The sequence below is a fragment of the Pteropus medius genome, unplaced genomic scaffold (genome assembly GCF_902729225.1).
Source record: "Pteropus medius unplaced genomic scaffold, Ma_sr-lr_union100, whole genome shotgun sequence".
NCBI classification, from domain to species: domain Eukaryota; kingdom Metazoa; phylum Chordata; class Mammalia; order Chiroptera; family Pteropodidae; genus Pteropus; species Pteropus medius.
Window position 1 is genome coordinate 2,959,464 of NW_024356249.1, and position 19,031 is coordinate 2,978,494.

Genomic DNA, 19,031 nt, shown 5'->3' on the forward strand with positions numbered 1-19,031 from the left:
TGGGGTTTTTTAAAAGAAATAATCCAACTTTGAGCTCAGAGTGATGTTCTAGAGTCACTGTTACTACAATTTAGCCCTGATGCACAGTGATACTGACTCTGGGTCCTAGGAATCATGGCCTCATTATTCATCAGAGGGAATGTAAAAGACAGTAAGAAAATTTGGCTTTTTTTTTTTTTTTTGCTAGGGTGGGTTTTCCTTAAGGAAAAAGTCCCATGAAAAGAAGAACCCTCAGCATTTCTGCTATAGAACCACGGTAACTCTGTTCATCAGCTCTATTGAGTGCTTGGTTCTTTCATTCTTTTGTTCACTGGCTTCACGAATATTCTAACTTACCGTCAAAAGGAATGTTTAAAAACAAATTTTATTTCACTCCCTCCTAGCGAGTTACATGGGCTCATAGAGGGAGGACCCCTTTTTGACTGTTTTAAGCAAGAGAAAGAATGACTCTGGGATTAAACATTTGAAAATATAGTCCTTAATAAATATGTTTTTCTATTATTTTAAAATAACTTATTTTTAAAACTTATAAAAGGACTACGTATTTACTATAGAAAATTTGGAAGTTACTGAGAATTAAAATGGATAAAATGTAAATTATCTATAAATTTATAAGCAAGAAACACCTATTAACATTTTGCTTTTTAAAAATTTATTTAACCAGTAAGTACTAAAGTATAATATAGTCATGGCTGTACTACTAATAAATTGGAGAACTAGCTAATAAGAAATCTATAGGTGATAAATGTTGAAGCTAGGTGATGAGTACATGAGTGTTTATTTTACCATTTTACTTTTGTGTATGAATTTTCCATAATCCAAAATGAAAAAGAGACATCTACTTAAAAACTCCCAAGTTCTCCTTGATGACCAATTTTTTAACTGAAGAGAGCTAAAGATATGATAGTTAATATTTATTGAAATATAAAAGGTAACTTTTATATATACCAGTTAGAATTAAATGGATTTGTCTCTGTGAAGATACAGAGAAAAATAATTTTCAACTTCTGATTATTAATGCAATTATTTATTTGGTGGAAAGATCATTGGAAAATTGGAAAGCAATATAAACATAATAAAATGTAAATAAGAAAAATAACAGTCTTTGCAATTCATCAGCCGGTGGCTGAGGTGTGAGATCCTGAGGAGGCCTAGCTCAGTTCATCCCCTAGTCACCCAGCCTGTAGCAATAGCTGAAGGTAACATAGGGTTGTATGCTTTGGAATCAGCAAGACCTGAATTAGAACCTGCCTCCCCCCACCTCTAATTCCTCCTACCTGTGTGACCTTGAACATGTTACTTAATCTGAGTTTTTGTTTTCTGAGGTAAGAAAACTCATCTCACTGATATGCTTAAGACTCACCTGAGATTATTTACAAGCTAGAGGTAGTGTAATGTAGTGGCTAAGTGTGCATGCAGCCTCTGGAGATAGACTGCTTGGGTTCAGTTCTTGGCTCTATCACTTGCTTTAGCTGTGTGACCTGGGCAAGTCACTTAACCTATCTGTGTCTCAGTTTCCTCACTTGGTAATGATAGTAATAGTACCTACCTCCTAGGTCCATTGATTATGAAAGTGTAGAGGAGGAAACATTTTTATGCCTTTCTAAGTTCTTCTGTCTGGTCTAATAATTGAATTGACACAAGACAGATTAACAGGAGAAAATAACCAAATTTATTATGTTTGTACATAAGGGGGTTCTATAAGAATCTGGGACCCAAGGACAAATCAGGCAGGTAAGGCTTATGTGCTTATCTTGAGCTAAAGAGAAAGAGGGGTCTGTGGTTTGAGACTTTAAAGGGGAGAAAACCAACTCACATGGAGACAGATGTTTACTGGGCCATCTTTAACAATGGGACACAGAGAGGACTTTGATCAAACAGGCTTTGCTAGGTTCCTCCCTGTCTGTCACACTTAGTTCATATTGAACTGTAGTTATCTGTATGATAACTCCCTTCCTGGAACAGAGCCTCTATCTAAATTCTTTTAGGCAGTTAGCAGGGAGTCAGAGTTTCTTCTTGAGCCTTTTTTTTCTTAAAAATAACCAGCTTAATATAATGGATATCCCCAAAAAGGCATATTTTGGGGTGGCAAAACTCTGCTCCCCTTCAGTAGTTAAATGAATTATATACAGAAAGCACTTAGAATAATGCTGAGCACCATTGGTGCTATTATATGTGCTTCAGTCTTATTATTTTTTAATGAGATATAATTGGCCTACCATAAAATCCATAAAATTCACTATTTAAAGTGTACCATTTAGTGGTTTTAATACATTCACAAGATTGCCCATCACCATTATCTAAGTTTAGAACATTTTGTCACCCCCAAAAGAAATTTGTACTCATTAGCAGTCACTCCCCATTCCTCCACCCCCTGGCTCCTGGCAATCATTGCTTTATTTTCTGTCTATGTGGATTTGCCTGTTCTGGGCATTTCATATAAGTGGAATCATACAATATGTGATTATATATGTTTGGCTTCTTTCATTTAGTGTAATGTTTCCAAGGCTCACCCATGTCATTAACATGTACCGGTGCCTCATTCTTTTTTATAGCTGAATAATATTCCATTGTATGGATATGTCACATTTTATTTAAGTCTTCATGTTATAAAAGCACTTAACACATAGTTGAGGAATAGAGTGAAGAAATAAAGTTACCATGGTCAAACTCTAAGTTATTAAATTTAAGTAGGCTGTTTTAACTGGTTCTAGGAACTTAAACTTCTGAAATTTCCAGTCTTTCATCAATGCCTGGACATACATCAGACCCTCAGATGATCATCTCAATGACCTCAAGAAGAAATTGTTCCATTGCCCAGACCACCAGACATCTGAAGATTAGCCTCTTGGACCAATCCAGGGGTTAAGGATACAGGACTGGTTCTTTTCAAGAAGGTACTTTTTACTCTAAGAACCCTCAGCTTTTCTTTCACCTTTGGAACTCTTGTAGGTTTTGCCTAGCTGTGTTCCAGTTTGCAAATTCTAAATCTTTGTCATTTCTATCTAGCCAAAGCTTCTTAACTATTTGAGCACATTCGATGTAGTAAACGCTCAGGGCCTGGAGTCTTGTCAGCATCTGACCCAGTCAGTGCCTTGGGGTTCAGGGCACAGTCTGAATCCTATCTCCTCCCAGGTGGAACAGTACTCAAACGAGAAGGCCAAACTGTGAAAGGCCACCCAGATGCAGCCTGCCGCTGGGCCTCTCTCTGCCTGCCAAGCCCAGTCCTGCCTTAACTTTTTATACACCGGCCTCAGAGATCTAACATTCAGTGTTTACCCTCTCCAGCCACACACGACCTGGTAACCTGTTGAAATTCCCGCCCCCATCCAATCTGCCCTCTTCACTTAATCCGTTTTTTCAGCCCTTTGGACCTGATTACTCACCCAGTTTCTGTCCACATTACTTTGTGTTTTGGACCTTTGTTACTTTGTGTGTTTGGGTATATTGTGTTAATTATCCATTGCCGCATAACAATTTACCCCCAAATTTAACGGCTTAAAGCGATCAATGTTCTTATCTCCCGTAGTTTCTATCGAGTAGCTTAGCTGGATGGTTCTGGCTCAGAGTCTCTCCTAAAAGTTGAAATCGCACTGTCAGCTGGGGCTGTAGTCACCTGTTTCGGCTGTTGCTGAAGAGTCCCACTCCAAACAGCTCACCCACATGCCAGGAAGGTTAGTGCTGTTGTTGGCAGGAGGTCTGTTACCTGCCACGTAGACCTCTCCATGTGGCTGCTTGAATATCCACACAGCATAATGACTGGCTTCCCCAGAGCGAGTGATGAGAGAGTGAGCAAGATGGAAGTCACAGCGTTTTTATGACCTAGTCTTGGAACTCATACTGTTGCTTCTGGAATATCCTATTGATTACACAGATCAGTCCTATTGAACATGGGAGGGGACTACACAACGGTGAAAATATCAAGAAGTGAGACATGCTGGGGTGAGCCAGCCACCACATCAGGCCTCCTCATCCCCACATTAGCCCCGCCTCTAGATTAGGACACACTTGTTGCCTCTGATTTCAGACAAGTGACAGGATGGTTTGCAGCCTGAAGTTTCTCATTTTAACACCACCAAAGCAAAGTCTATAAATTTATCCTCAATGAGGGAAACAACCCTTCTCACTGTAAAGTTAACTCCTCCGCTGCACAAACAGCTTCCTCCCTTCCCAGTTCAGTTCTTCCAAGGGAGACTTGCTGCCAGGTAGGTTCAATCTAGGGAAAAGCCCTCTTCCGCTCCTACCTCCGCCCCGCTCTGTCTGGCTGACTAATGTCTCCTCTGACTCCCGTGTCTCCTGGAGAACACCTGTTTACCATGGACTTTGGACATTACGTCTGACTCAATCCTCTGATGTTTATAGCTGACTCATCACTGCCTTATGTACGTTTTGCTTCCTTTTTCGATTGGTGGTGGTTCAACTGTTTCACGTAGCCTGGTATCACACTAATGAGCCCTAGAAACTGTGGTTTTGACTCTCCCCAGATTTATCTCTGTGAAATTTTCACATATACCCAGATCTTCCAGTAATACACAAGCAAACACATTTTAAAAATCTTCCTCTAGCTACCTGAATAATTCCTCTCCTTTCCTCTTCCCTCCTCTCCCCTCTTCTTTCCTTGTCAATCTTCTAAAATGAGTAATCCATTTTGATTTTAAACCTTACCATTCTGGAAAAAACTGTTCTATCAAGAGAGCTAGAATATAAGACTCTATACAGGAGAATTTATTGATATAAGAGCATTCTCGCAGGATATAATCTTTAGCATCCCGGCAAGGACCAAGGGATGGTGCCAAATTGCTGCTAGATGGCTCGTAGAAGCCTGGAAAATTGATGGCCCATTAAGAGTGAGGTTGGAATGCCTACATTTCTGGGTCAGACAGTAGAAGAAAGGATTAAAAGACTCAGAAAAGTGGACATGCTGGAATAGATATATGATATTAAGGCCAGAAGGCCCACCAGAGCATTAGGCTCCACAGGTGGCTGAGAGGAGTCACATTCATCAAGACTACACTGGTGATAGGGACACCAATATCACTAAGAGATTCAGTGGTGCTTTCCCTGTAGGACAGAACTGATGGAAGGAGGGGCTGTCCTGGAATTTGGCTCACTGACAGCCATGGGGATGATAAGACCCTGATGTAATAGATACCAGGTAATGGCCCTTAAGTACAGAAGCCAGGGGTTTGTAACAGCAAAGTCAGAGTGGCAGCCAGGGGACCTGACCTGTAGAGAGCTTCAGAGACTATGAACAGAACCGAGTTGCCCTAGGAAGAAAATAGATGAGTAGCTAAAATGTACTGTTTCACCTGTGTAATCTAAAAAGAACGAGAATTAATAGGCAGGGCCATGAGGAAGATGGTCACCCCTCAATAAAAGGTCACAGTTCTTGCCCAGTTTTCATACCCAAATCAATGTTCAGAAGCAGAACCTGATGACTGAGAGGTGGCCAGGTTCCCAGGGAGAAGGGCCTATGACACTATGGCAAGAATGGACTGTAGTAGTTTCTCCAGTCCTTCTCCAAAGAGATCTATAGCAGTTACTTGGATGACAGAACCCTGGCACATTTTGATGACTGTGGGGTCAGAAGTCAACTAACACTGTGAGACTTGAAGCCTCTTCATGGACCCCCCGTTAGAATGGGAGCAACTGGAGTCCTAAGGTCCAGGCCACAGTGGGTCCCTTGGGTCCATGGACTCACCGGTTGTCATTCTCTTAATTCCTAAATACACGGTTAAGAATGACATTCTTGGAAGTTGGGCTAACCCTCACATTGCATCCTCGTGATCCTTCCCTACTGCATTAGCTCTCACCCGGGGAGCATCTGAAACTGCACCCTGTCCCCCCACCTTCAGCTCAGTATAGTAACCACAAAATATCATTGCATCCCGGGTTGGGGAGGGTGGCAGCTGTTAGTGCCACTCTTAATATCAACGAGAGGAAGGAATGCTGTCCCTATCCTGCCTCTGTTGAACGTGTCAATGTCGACATGGCAGCAAGCGCATGGGTCTAGAGAAGACGTCAGACTACTGCAAGGAGGTGGAGCCCCTTTAACCTGCTGCGCCTGATGTAGCAGCTTGGCTGGATTGGAGTTATGCAGCCTCAGGTACATGGCTTGTGGCCGCTGATTTGGCAAATGCATTCTTTTCAATCCCAATCAGGAAAGGTCAGAAATAGTTCATACTCACACGGAATGGATACCAACAAGCATTTATAGTCTTGCCACAGTTTTCTGCTTACCCTTCAGTCCTTATAGACCAAAGAGAACCGGAGCATTTAGACATCCGCATATCATCACCTCCATCCACTGCGTCCATGATACCACGCTGCTCAGGCAGGATGAGAAAAAGGCAGCGCATACACTTACGGCTTGGTGTGACACATGTGATCCAGAGAATGAGAAATCCTACAAAGGTTCCATGACCTGCCACTTCACTAATGATGCTAGATGGAGCAGTGTGCTGGGACGTTTCCTCCTAATAGAGACATTGTTGCATCTCAGATCCCTTACTGGAAAGAAGGAAGCACAGGGACTGTTAGGAATTTGGGGTTCTTGAGGAAACACATTCTACACTGAGAAATACTACTGATACCCTTGTCCTGGGTGACCTGAAAGGCGGCCAGCTTTGAGTGGGGCTCAGAGCAGGGATGAGCTCTGTGGCAGGTCCAGGCTGTGATACCAACAGTCCTTCTGCTTGAACTATTCAACCTGGCAGAGCCTAGAGTGTTGGAGGTGTCAATGACGGGAAAAGATGCAGTGATGGCAAGTCCCAGCAGAAGGGTCATGATGCCGGCCCCTGGGATTATGAAACGGGTATGCCAACTGCAATGAAGAAAAACACTTTTGAAAAACAGTTCCTAGCTTGCTGCTGGGCACTGGTAGAGATAATGAATGACCATGGTTCAGAACTGGCCATCATGAACTAGGTCCTACTGGACACATCAAGTCATAACGCCAGGCGGGCCCAGCATCAGAGCCATCATAAGATGAATCTGATACAGCTGGGACCGAGCACCATCAGGACTCATGAACCGAGTGAGTATGTAGCCCAGGTCTCCACGTCACTCATTACGGTTGCACTGTACCTCTCCCCCAGAGTATACCTTTGATCATATGAAGAGGGTCCCACAGAAACAGCTAAAAGAGGGGGAAAAAGACCAAGTTTGAGTTACGGGTGGGTCATTTAACTATGTGGGTACAAGCTAAAAATGACGGTGGCTTTATTACAGTCTTACTCAGGGAAGACAGCAGGAAACAGTGAAGGAAAATCTCCACAACGGCAGGGGCTCTGGGATGGGCCTTGGTCATAACGGAAGGACAATGGCCCAAGGTTAAAATATTCGTGCACGCATGGGCAGTAATGAGTGGCTTGGCCTGGTGGAGGGCCTGAAAGAAAAAAGATTATGAAATCAAAAGCAAGAAGGTCTGGGATAGAGAAATATAGGTGGACCTGTAGGAGTGGACACAAAGTGGGAAGTTGTTTGTATCACGCGTTAAGGCCCACTAGAAAGTAGCTATCACAAAAAATGTGCCAACTAGACAAAATGACTTAGCCTTTATCAGAAATCTCTCTCCCCCAACTACTACGTGATGGATGCTTGAACAAAGAAGCTATGGTGGCAGAGATGGGGGCAATGCAAAAATCTAACAGCATGGACTGTCACTTACCAAAACAAATATAGCTACTGCTACCTCTGAATGTCCGACCTGCCAGCTAAAAGGCCAATGCTCGCTCAGCTTTTATATTCCAGAAGGAGGTCAACAAGGCTACTTGGTGACCAGTTGACTACATTGGGCTCCTTTTTACCTAAATGGGCCAGAAGTTTGCTCTCACAGGAATAAACACTGATTCTGAGTTTGGGGCTGCCTTCTCTGCCTGCAAGGCCTCAGTGGCACCACTCCCTGGGGGCTTAAAGATCACCTGAGCCACAGATGTAGAATTCCATGTAACACAGCATCTGACTGGAGGACTTTCTCTGTGGCACAGAGAGCGAGGGAGTGAGCCCACGAGTGTAGGATCTTCTGTTCACATCACACACCCCACTGCCCAGAAGCTGCTGCACAGATAGAGTCAAAGTTGCAGTGGAAGCTCCAGCATGGAGGTGAGAGGTTGCCATGGTGACATTTCCTCCAGAGCGTCACAGTATATGCCTTCAATCAGACAACTTAGACACCTGCTTCGGCAGCACATATACTAATCAGACAACTTAGTATGGTGCTGCATCCCTAATAGAAAAAGTACATGGGTCTGGGAGCAAGGGCCAGAAGCATGAGTGGCCCCAGTTAGCATCATTCCAGTGACTCATTGGCCTCCCTGTCTCCACCACTCTGGGCTCTGCAGGGTTACAGGTCTTGGTCCCCCAAAAGGGAACGTTCTTGCCTGTGGTAAGAGCAAAACTTCCATTGGATTATAAGTTAGTGGCTGCTACCAGGCACTTTGGCCTTCCTGTGGTCAGAGACTGACAGGTAAGACATGGAATAGCTGTCTTATCAGAGGTAATTGACCTGGTCATCAGGAGGAGGTAGGGCCACTGTTAGACAGTGGGGGCAGGGAGGAATATGCATAGACTCCAGTGACTTATTTGGTTGTCAATTGGTACTATTTTGCCCAATTGTGACTGTGAATGGACAAGACAAGATCAGCAGCCCTAGTCTGAGAAGGTGCTCAGACTACTTAGGAATGAGGATTTGGGGCGCCCACCTCGGTGAGCTACTGAGAGCAGCTGAGGTAGTAGCTGAGGGTGAGGGGATTAGACTGGATAGCGGCGGAGGTATAGCATGAGGCCTAGTCATGGCTTGGCAACCCTGACAGGGCTATAGTTCATGCCATTAGACTTCCCTCTGGTAAGTTTCCTTTTAGGGATAGCACCCTACAGGGCCCTGAAGGAACTGTTCCCTGAATAGAGAGAGAAATAGATACACGTGGCACAAAGGGGGGACTATAGCAGACAGGGTGTCACTCGGATGCCCCTTAAGCTAGGGCTTGTTGCCCAACTCAAGGAGTATGTTTACGTGATAGCCTCCAGCTTTAGCTCCTTCAAGATCTGCGTTTGAGCTAAAACATTCTTCCCCGGGGGCCCCTCCCCCATGACTGAGTAAGGCAGTGGCCCAAGGCTAGACTCCTGCTCCCTGCTAGGCTGGAAGAATTGTGAGGTCTGCATTGCAGTCTGATAGTTACCATGGACCAATGGACCAATCGTGCTTCTTACCCTGCCTTTCTGTGTTACACCTCACGAAACCTTCTGTACTCCAAACTTTATATCAGTGTCTGCTTCCTGGAGAAGTCAACCCATGACAGCACAAATTTCAAAATTTCACGAAATGTCTGCCTTTTCCCTTCCCACAATCCCTTAAAGCATTTTTCATGGCTTCAAATTGAGGGGAATTTTATATTTCTATTCTCAACTACTTTAGCCAAACTGTACTCTTCCTTCTCAAACGTCTTGTATACCAATCGCAATGTTTAACCTGTTAAAAAGCAAAATTCAGCTGTGTAAATTTGAAGACCTAACTGGCTTTATTGAAGGATTCATGAATTGCACAGCATCCCATCTGGCAAGTAGAAGGGCTCTCTGAGGGGTTGTACAAAATGGAAAGTTTTTATAGGCAGAAGATTGTGGCAGGTGAGTTATTAGCAAAAGAAAAGAAATGACTATTTTTAGGCCAGGACATCATCTTTTTTGGTGAAAGGAAGGGCAAGGGTTTTATCGTATAAATTGTCTCTTCTTCCTCTGAGGTGGAGGGCAGTGTGGCCTGGAGAGAGCCTATAATACAGATTACCTTACTGGTTCTTGACCAGAAAATTCCAGACTAGTTGATTAAAATTATATTTCTGGGAGAGGATGAAACCACAATTAAATCAGGTATTAAATCTATGTTTAGTATCATGGGCTTTTAGCACAAGCGATGCCATTTTGGGCATGTGGTTTTCTTTTTAAGAAACCACTGATTCCCTTATGTTTGAATGTTTTTCTCATGTCTTCCCAAACACAGGTTCTTTGAGGGCAGGCACTGTTTCTTAAACTTCTGCATGTTCAGAGCGACACATTGATGTAAGGGCCACACAGAAGATCCTGTGTTGAATTTGATTTGATAATGAAAGCGCTGTCCTGGCAACCTGTCAGACCACAGATAAGGCCAAGTAGATCAAAGGCAACTATGAAAGTAACAGCTAGAGGGAACGAGAAGTCAGATGATCCTGTGTAAGCCCCACATTTGGCTGGTTTTCATACCAAAGTATGCTATTCCCGAGGGACACAGTTCATCTACCACGAATCACTAAACTGAGACTTCCCATTGATCATTTTGAAGACTTTCTAATTTGACAACCATAGTCTATCCTTTTTGGAAAAGGTTTATTTCCAATCTGATTAGTGGCCCATTTATTTTACTTGGGAGTGTTGTGGGGAAAAACCTTTTCCTCTCCAATTTGGGTCCAGTGCTTGAGGACCTGCAAATTAAGTGACAGTAGACAGGAGAAGAAAAGACAAAAAAGATTTATTTACATCTTGGGAGGGGTGGAGAATATCCAGAAATTTCTCTCAATTTAACAAAAGAGAAGGATTTTTAGGGCTCCAGTGGAGAGTATGGAAGGTTCTGTTGGGGCTGTCTCCACTGGACAACTGAATGGGTAGGCAACGCCTTTGGAAGGGGGTCGCTGGAAGTAGCTGCATTTCCAGGAGGCTCTGCTTTAGTCAGAGTAAGAGAATTTCAGATAAAATTTCTTCAGCATCTTCTGTAGCTCAAATATTTTCACTTTAAAATAATGTTTATACCAACTCTGGGGGCCCAAGCCCCGGAGGGTAAAAGGTCTTGTCCAAATACCTAAAGAGAGAAACCGATCTGCAATCCTGGGTTATGTCCAGACGTGCCGGCCTGAGACTGCTGGCTGTGGAGAGGCAAGCGATGCCTGAGGCACCGCGGTTAGCGATAACAGGCAGGCAAGAAAGGTCAAGAAATGGTTCTTCAAAAAGCTCGAGAGAAGGCAAAAGGGAGGGAGAGGTATAATCGCTCCTTTTTTAGGAGGACATGGTGGTGTGGGAGAAAGTGCACATTGGCCCTAGCCAGGCGGTCCACGATCTGGGGCCTGGGGGCCAGATTTGGGGGACCTCGGGTAACACCCAGGCTCCAGCTTGATGGCTGTGCGTGTGTGCTCAAGTTTCTTCCTTAAACACAGAGCGAGGTTAATAATACCTAACTCGTGGAGGTTTTGATTAGATTGACTGATAGCGGAGGCAGGGCGCCCAGCTCGGAGCAAGCGCTCACTCACTAGGTATGCTCTTTCCCGGGATGGGTGGGGTGCAGAGAGAACTCCTCCAGGGGGCTCCCAAACTCGCGTCATTCGCCACTTGGGCTGGCTTATAAAAACTGCACCAGCGCCCCGAGATCATTTTTAGTTTCTCTTCTTTCGGAGGAAGCCTCACCCGCTGGGGAACCTCACCCTCGTGGACGCCGGAACCCAGCGGGAGCCGCCGTCCTGCTGCCCGCTTTCCTTCCATTCGGTTGCCGTCGCGGTTGACTTAAAATCCGACAGGCGGATCGGGTCGCTGACATCTGCTCTGTTGACCCGGAGCCGAGTGGGAAACCGAAACCACTGGGCTCGGTTAACGGCGGCGGAGAGCGCGCGCTCGCGGGCCCCGGGCGCGCCCAGCCCAGCACCGCCCGCGCCCGCCCCCGGGGCTCTCATAAGTTTCGATTCTCCCCGGAGCTGCGTCCCGCGCCGCGGCAAGGCCAGCGCAGCGCCATGGCGGACCCGGAGGTGTGCTGCTTCATCACCAAGATCCTGTGCGCGCACGGGGGCCGCATGGCCCTGGACGCGCTGCTCCAGGAGATCGCGCTGTCCAAAGCGCAGCTCTGCGAGGTGCTGAAGGCGGCCGGGCCCAACCGCTTCGCGGTGTTGGAGACCCGCGACGGGGCCGGGGTCACCCGGTCCGTGGTGGCCACTACCGGAGCCCGGATCTGCCGTCGTAAGTTCTGCAAAAAAGGCTGCGGAAACCTGCACCTCTGCAAGCTCAACCTGCTGGGCCGCTGCCACTATTCGCAGTCGGATCGGTGAGTGCGCTGCGAAGGAGGGGCGGCTCCCCGGGTCCCCGGCTAGACGACTCCGGGGGCTGCTGTCCGCGAGGGGCGCGCCCTCGAAGGGACCTCGCACCCCACAGCCCCTTCCTTCGCCCCCTCACTTCTCTGCTCCGGTGGAGAGACCTTCCTCTGGCGCCTCCAGACCTTGCCGGGAGTATGGCTAACGCCACATTGCCCCGGGGAGTCCGCTTAACTCCCCGCCCCCATAAGAGTAAAGTACTTTGGGGGCCCGCCAGGCCTTGGGCATTGGGAGGCAGGCTTGGGAACGAAGGAAAGTGCCTCCACTCTCAGGACTGTTGAGTCTTTCCCCCTCTGCCATCTCCGTCCCTAGGCGCGTTGCGGTCTCCCCGGCGCCCACGCCACGCTCGGCACCCGGATCCTTCTCCACCGCCGCCGGCCGCGGGTCTAGCCGCCCCATCCCCCTCATTGTCGCTTTTCTGATATCTGACGCTCGTCCACACCGCTTGACAGAATAGTCCTATTCCAGGTTACCAATGGTGTGTCCTCTCGGGGCGCTCCTTCGCATGGTCTCTCCGCGGTGATCCAACCGCTGACATCCCGCCCTGGGAACCACTTTGACATAGTGCGGCTTACTTCTCAGGCAGCTATTTGTTTTTCCAGGTTTTTTGTTTTGTTTTGTTTTGCCTCGTAAATATAAGTGTGCCCCGAGGTTTGAGTTAAGCCTTTTGACCTATCTACCAAGTCTCCCCGAGAGTTCACTCCCTGGGGTTCAGCTGTCACGTCTTCAAAAATGGCTGCGCACCTGCCCGCCCAGGCCTTCCAGCTGAATCTATGTTCTCTGTCTCAGTGTCTGACTATCCCGCCAGTATGAGTCAAACTCATCTTCTGTCCCCCAGGGCAGGGTCTCGACATTCCCCCCAAACCCTCTCTTCATCTTTAATCACCAAGTCCTTTTCCTGAAGTCTCCCGTCCCTTCCCGGAGTGTCTTCCTTCTCATCTCATTTCCGAATGAATGTCTTGAATTAGTGAATGATTCTCTGGTCTATAGTCTTTCTCCCCATCGTTTCTGTTCCTGTGTACTTCCGCTCAATTATTTTTCTTGATATAGTACTTTTTACTCTCATCAAAAACTTTAAGTGATGTCCCCGTATCCAAAATGGCAGTCCTCAAACTTTTGATCCCGCGCTTGTTAGTGAACTTTAGATCACTCACTCCCAATATATGTAATAAGACATACAAAAGACATTTTAAATGGATAAGGCGGATAAGATAGTGTTTTAAATTTTTTTTATATTTGTTTAGGGCAAAACTCAAACTTTTTAAAAAGTGCTTGAATATGCTTCGTCATTTAAAAAATATTTTTTTGAATATGTTTTGAGGCACCAATCAGAAAGTCTGTGTCTGGGTTTTGGGAAGTTATGTGTTTAGAAGGAGACATCTATTCACAGCAATGGTTGAAATCGGGAAGCAAGGAGGCAAGAGGGGGGAGGATAGAAAGAAGAAAAGGAAGGAACATTCTAGCACTATACTGAATAACAACAGTTGGAAGTCTTCGTCATCCTTTTTTTTTCTGTTGTGAAAAAATTTTTCACTAACTAGTTGGCTTTTAACTTACTAACTTTTAAATACATATGCTTCTTTTAATTTTCAACTACGGATATTTTCAAAATATACTGTCGTAGTAAAGTAATATATATCATTTCGCTTCAACAATTTTCAAAATAGAGACAATCTTGTTTCATTTATTTTCCCCCTCCCCATCCCTGTCCCCAACTCCAGTGTGTTATTTTAAACCCAAAAAGAGATCATTTGCTTTGTAAATACTTTAGTATTTCTAGAGGATAAATACTCTATTTTATTAACATAACCACAGTACAATGATTGCATTGTTTTACAATTACAATTTTAATATCATCTAAGATCCAGTTGGTTTTCCAATTTTCCTGTCATATAATCTAACTTGCATTTTCAGGTAAAAACCTACGCAGACATAATCCATAATTGTTTCAATATATTACATACCCAGTATATTTAGAAACTTTGTTTTTGTTTCTTACAATATGTTAAGAAACTTTCGTTTTTTGTTTTATAAATTTTATTGGTTTTTTTTTTTTTGGCCTGGTTGAAACATCAAAACCATTTTAAGCTCATAAATTGGGTTGTTAACCCGTACTTCCTCTATATTTTAGAAGAATATATGTAACATAGGGATAATTTGGTCAATGTACGTTTGGATGGATCTTTCAGGGAATTCATTAACTTTTTTTAGTGAAGTGGTAAATTCTTATTTCTTACATTTATTGGTCTTGTCATATTTTAAATTAACTTAATTTTCTTTTATATCACTTTTGAATTAGAGAATTACAGATTTTTAATCCATTAATGTACCATGTGTCCTCGCAATAAAGACCCTTGTGAGAATCTTTTTTAGACCCAAGCCTAGAAAATGTTTTTTTTTTTCTCCCTTAAGTATACTTAAAAAATATTCTCTCTTTTTTAGCAGCTTATGAAAGCTTATCTTCTAAAGCTAGAAGTGTGGGAGTGTAAGGACTTTGTGGATTACAGGTTAATGGGATCTGTAGCTCAGTTGGTACCCAGTTGAGATTACCATTCAGTTTGATAAACTGTTGCCTGTTTGCCTGAGGACAGTTTGCATTTTTCTGGCTTTATAAAATTTCCCCTCTGATATTGTTATTCATAAATGGAATGTCTCCTGTCTATTCTGTAGCTCTCCTCTTCTCCTTTCCCTTGTTTTTAAGCCATACGTATCAGTCAACAGTAGGGCTTGCTCCAGTGTTGGAGGATTATTTGTTTTGGTGCATCAATTTGGATATTTCTATTTGCTTTTCTTAATTATATGCCCACACAGGGAGTTCTAATCCCAGTTCTGACACAAACATTAACTACCATTTATCGAACAAATAACTATGTGCCAAGTACTCTGATAAGCACTTTACAGATGGTATCCAAGTTAGTATTTACCGTGATTCTTGAGGTAGGTATTATAAGTCCTATCTTACTTAACGTAAGGAAACTCAGGCCTAGAGCAGTTCAGAAATTTACCGAAGGTCTCTGAGCAGGTAGCTGGCAGAGTTAGTGTTGAACCTGGATCTGCATGACTTCTTAACTAGCTTTCGTGTTGTCAAAGCTGTGTGAGTGTGATCTTCCATTCGTTATTTTTTTGCAAGCGTGATTTCTGTTTCAAGCCAGTTGTCTGAGTGTCTTCGACTAGCTTTGTGGTTTCTGCTAATGTGGCTATTTCCTCTGAGCTTTTTCCTGTTTGTATGCCTTTCCTGTGTGGCTGACTGAAACTTTGGGTGGGGGTGGGTAGATGAGAAGAGGATTAGTTGACTATTTCATAAATCGAAAAGAAAAAGTGCAAAGAATAATATAAGGGGCATTGGACTATATGTATTCTGAGTATATAATATGACAGAAGTTAGATATAGTATTATAAGCTTATAACTCATCTCCCAGAATATTTACATTTTTCATTTCTGCTTCTTATCTATTAAAATAAAATAAAAGCCGTAATAGTCCTAAGGTTATATTTTTTCTCTTCCCTAGTCTTTTCCCAGAAGCAAGCTCAGTTATGATTTTGGTGTGTATTCTGCCCTTCCATAATTCTGTAATTTCCTTACTTAGATGTTTTTATTCATATCTTAAATGTAGTATTGTTTTATGTGTTTTAAATTTTTTATTCAATGTTATGTTTTGGGGATCTTATCATGTTGTCATAAGAGTCTAGTTCATTAATTTTAACAGCTGTATAGTATTACATCATATGATTTATACCACAGTTCAGTACTTATTCCTCCAATAATGGGCATTTGGGATATTTCCAATTTTTTGCTGCAACAAACCACGCTGCCAAGAATATACACGTCTCTTGGTGCTCATGGCGGGAGCTTGTAGGATGGATCATTAGGAAATGAAAGTGCTGGGTTGAATGATTGTACAGCTTCAACTTTTCCATATTCTGACAAATCGGTATTAAACTGGTTGTACCAATTTATACTTTAATGTTTGAGAGTCCCAGTTGTCTCCATTTTATGGCCAATGAGCACTTGGTATTTTCAGACTCTTGATTTATGCCAGTCTGAAAGATATAAAATGGTATCTTTCATTTTAATTTTAAAAGAATTTTCTCATTAAAGTTTTTACTACGTGATACTTAAGTCTTATGAAAATATATAAAGCATACAATAAATATCTGTATACCCACAAATCAGCTTCAGAAGTAGAATATTCCAGAGTTAGACCCCCCCCTGAATTCTCTTCCTTGATCATCTCCCCCATTGTAAAGGTGATCACTACAGATAACCACTTTTTTTTCCCTCCAGCTTTATTCAGGGTATTATTGACTAATAAACATTATATATATTTAAGGTATACAATGTGATATTTTGATATACAGCAAAATAATTCCCTTGATCAAACTAATTAACCAGTCCATTGCTTCATCTGTCTCCTCCCTTTTTTGATGATGAGACCACTTAAGATCAACTCAGAAAATTTCAAATATACATTTTTATTAGCTATAGTCACCATGCTGTACCTTAGTTCTTCAGAACTTACTCACCTTATAACTGAAAGTATGTACCCTTTACTGATATCTCTCCATTTCCCTAACCCCAGCCCTGTCAATTCTTTTATGAGTTTGACTTATTTTAAGATTCTGTGTATAAGTGAGATGTAGTATTTGTGAATAGCTTATTTCACTTAGAGTAATGTCTCTTAGTGTGATACATGTTGTCATAAGTGGCAGGATTTCCTTATTTTTATGGCTGCATAATGTTTTATTATATACACATATACCAAATTGTTTCTCTATCCGTTCATTTGTGGATGGACACTTAGGTTGTTTCCATGTCTTGGCTACTGTGAATAATGCTGCATTGAACATGGAAGTGCAGATATCTCTTCCAGATAGTGATTTCATTTCCTTTGGATAAATATACTGATGTGGGATTGCTGGATCATGTGGTAGTCTGTTTTTAATTTTTTGAGGAACCTGCATGCTCTTTTCCGTAATAACTGTACCAGTTTACAATCTCAGCAGCACTGTTCTGCATTTGGTGTTTATTTTTCTCATTTATTATTTTTCTACGTATGTGTATATTTCTAAGCAATATTTAGGGTTGTTTTGCCTGTCTTTAAGCCTATAAATGACATCAATATTAGATGTACAGACGTTGCTTTATTCACTCTTGTTCGTGCAGCATGGTGTTTCTGAGACTCACCCCTAATTTACAGAGCCCTATTTCTGTACCACCTTGAAACCTGAGCAGGGTAGACTTCTACCCTGTGCCCTCTGCTCTCCAGGACCAAGTTCCGGGCCCCTTCCAGTAGTATTCTTACTTTTTGAGGAGTCCATGGGGCCGAGGAATCATGCTCATTTAGAATCTGTGGCCCTACCATGTTCTAGACTATTGTCTGGGTTCCTGGGACCCTGGAGTTCCCAAGCCCGCTTCCAGAGCCTGTGTGGGCTTCTTTCCCAGGTCTTCCTGCACGTGGAAGGAATTTGGCCATTGCGTCCATTGCCTCTACATGAGCAGTGTGGCAGAGCCTGGCTTGGGAAGAGAATGGTGGGCTGGAGCTGGGAGCTACGGCTGACCTCGTTCTTTCTGCTGTAGTCTGTCATAGAACTCTGAGGAGTCTGAGAACTCTAATCCCAGCTTGGCCTTCCTGGTCATCATGGAAGTATGTTTGTCAAGACAGGAAGATAGGCCATATTTCATTGAATCATTTCTTAGCTTGATTAGTTTTAAGTATTTCAACACTCGGTGTGTGAACCTCCATTTTATCTTGCCCCAGCCCCACAAATTTTAGAAAAGAGACTGTTCATTCAAATGTATAGCTTTCTTTTGTATGAATGTGCACAATTTACATATCAATTTTTCTCATTAAAATGTAGATTGGTTTTAATTTTTTGCTATTACAAACTGTGATGCAATGGACATTTTGATATATCTTTCCTTGTGTACACGTGGAAGAGTTCTAGGTATCTATTTAGTAGTGGAATGCCCATACTTATCTTAAGTTTTATAATGTCAAATTGCTTTCCAAGTGTTTATACCAAGTTTTATCCCACCAGAAAAATATGAGTGTCTCCTTGTTTCATATTCTTGTCAATTGATATCTCGTCAATCAGCCTTTTAAAATCTGCGCCAATACAAGGAATATGAAATGTACCTCATTGGGGGTTTCTTTGTATATTCTGGGTTTCTAGCCCTTTTAAGCCATAATGCTTGTTTTTAACGTTTGTCTTACTTGGTGTGTAATTCGTAGTTGCTTCTTATTTGCCTGTTGCTTTTTTGGTCATCTTCACATTCTGTTTATTTTTGTCTGTAATAACCCTTCTTTTCTTTTCTTTTCTTTTCTTTTCTTTCTTTCTTTCTTTCTTTCTTTCTTTCTTTCTTTCTTTCTTTCTTTCTTTCTTTCTTTCTTTCTTTCTTTCTTTCTTTTTCCATTTTAAAGTTCATTTTATAGTTCAATAGCAATAAGTACACTCACGATGTTGTGCAGCTGTCATTACTGTCTAGTTCTGGAACATTTCCATCACCCCGGAAAGAAGCCCCACACCCATCGGCAGTCACTCCTCACTCCCCGCTCTCCCTAGCCCCTGGGGACCTCCATCTCCTTTCAGTCTTCGTGGATTTGCCTCTTCTGGATGTTTCCTATAAATGGAATCATACAAGATCTGCCCTGTTATGTCTGGCTTATTTCACTTAACATCGTGTTTTCAAGGTTTTCCTTTTACTTTTGCATGCTATGTGTCATTCATGTGGGTGTATTTACCCAGGAGGCATCTTTCTGGAAGTTCCTTGTCTTACTAATTGTGCTCTGTCCGCGGAGTCACGTTGTCAGGCCAGTGGCCTTAGAGACACGCTGTTCAGCATGAAAGGGTGTGTGCCCCACAAGAATCATTTGAGAACTTCTCTTCTGCTTTCAGATTTGCTTCATATTTATTTTAATTTGATCAAATTTG

General features: G+C 43.0%; 1 protein-coding gene across 3 annotated transcripts in view; it reads left to right on the forward strand.

Moving 5' to 3' along the window:
* The first annotated feature begins 2,714 nt into the window (after positions 1-2,714).
* ZC3HAV1 (zinc finger CCCH-type containing, antiviral 1) overlaps positions 2,715-19,031 on the forward strand; it is a 56,678-nt gene continuing 40,361 nt past the window's right edge. The window contains exon 1 of one of the 3 annotated variants that reach the window (XM_039861079.1): positions 2,715-2,897. Coding sequence is in view for 2 of the 3 variants with exons in the window: in XM_039861078.1 (XP_039717012.1) it covers positions 11,745-12,052 (308 nt within the window). In the remaining variant the exon portion in view is untranslated. Of the gene's footprint in view, positions 2,898-11,287; positions 12,053-19,031 lie in introns of those variants that run through there. The other 2 variants (XM_039861078.1, XM_039861077.1) reach the window with 2 other exon arrangements.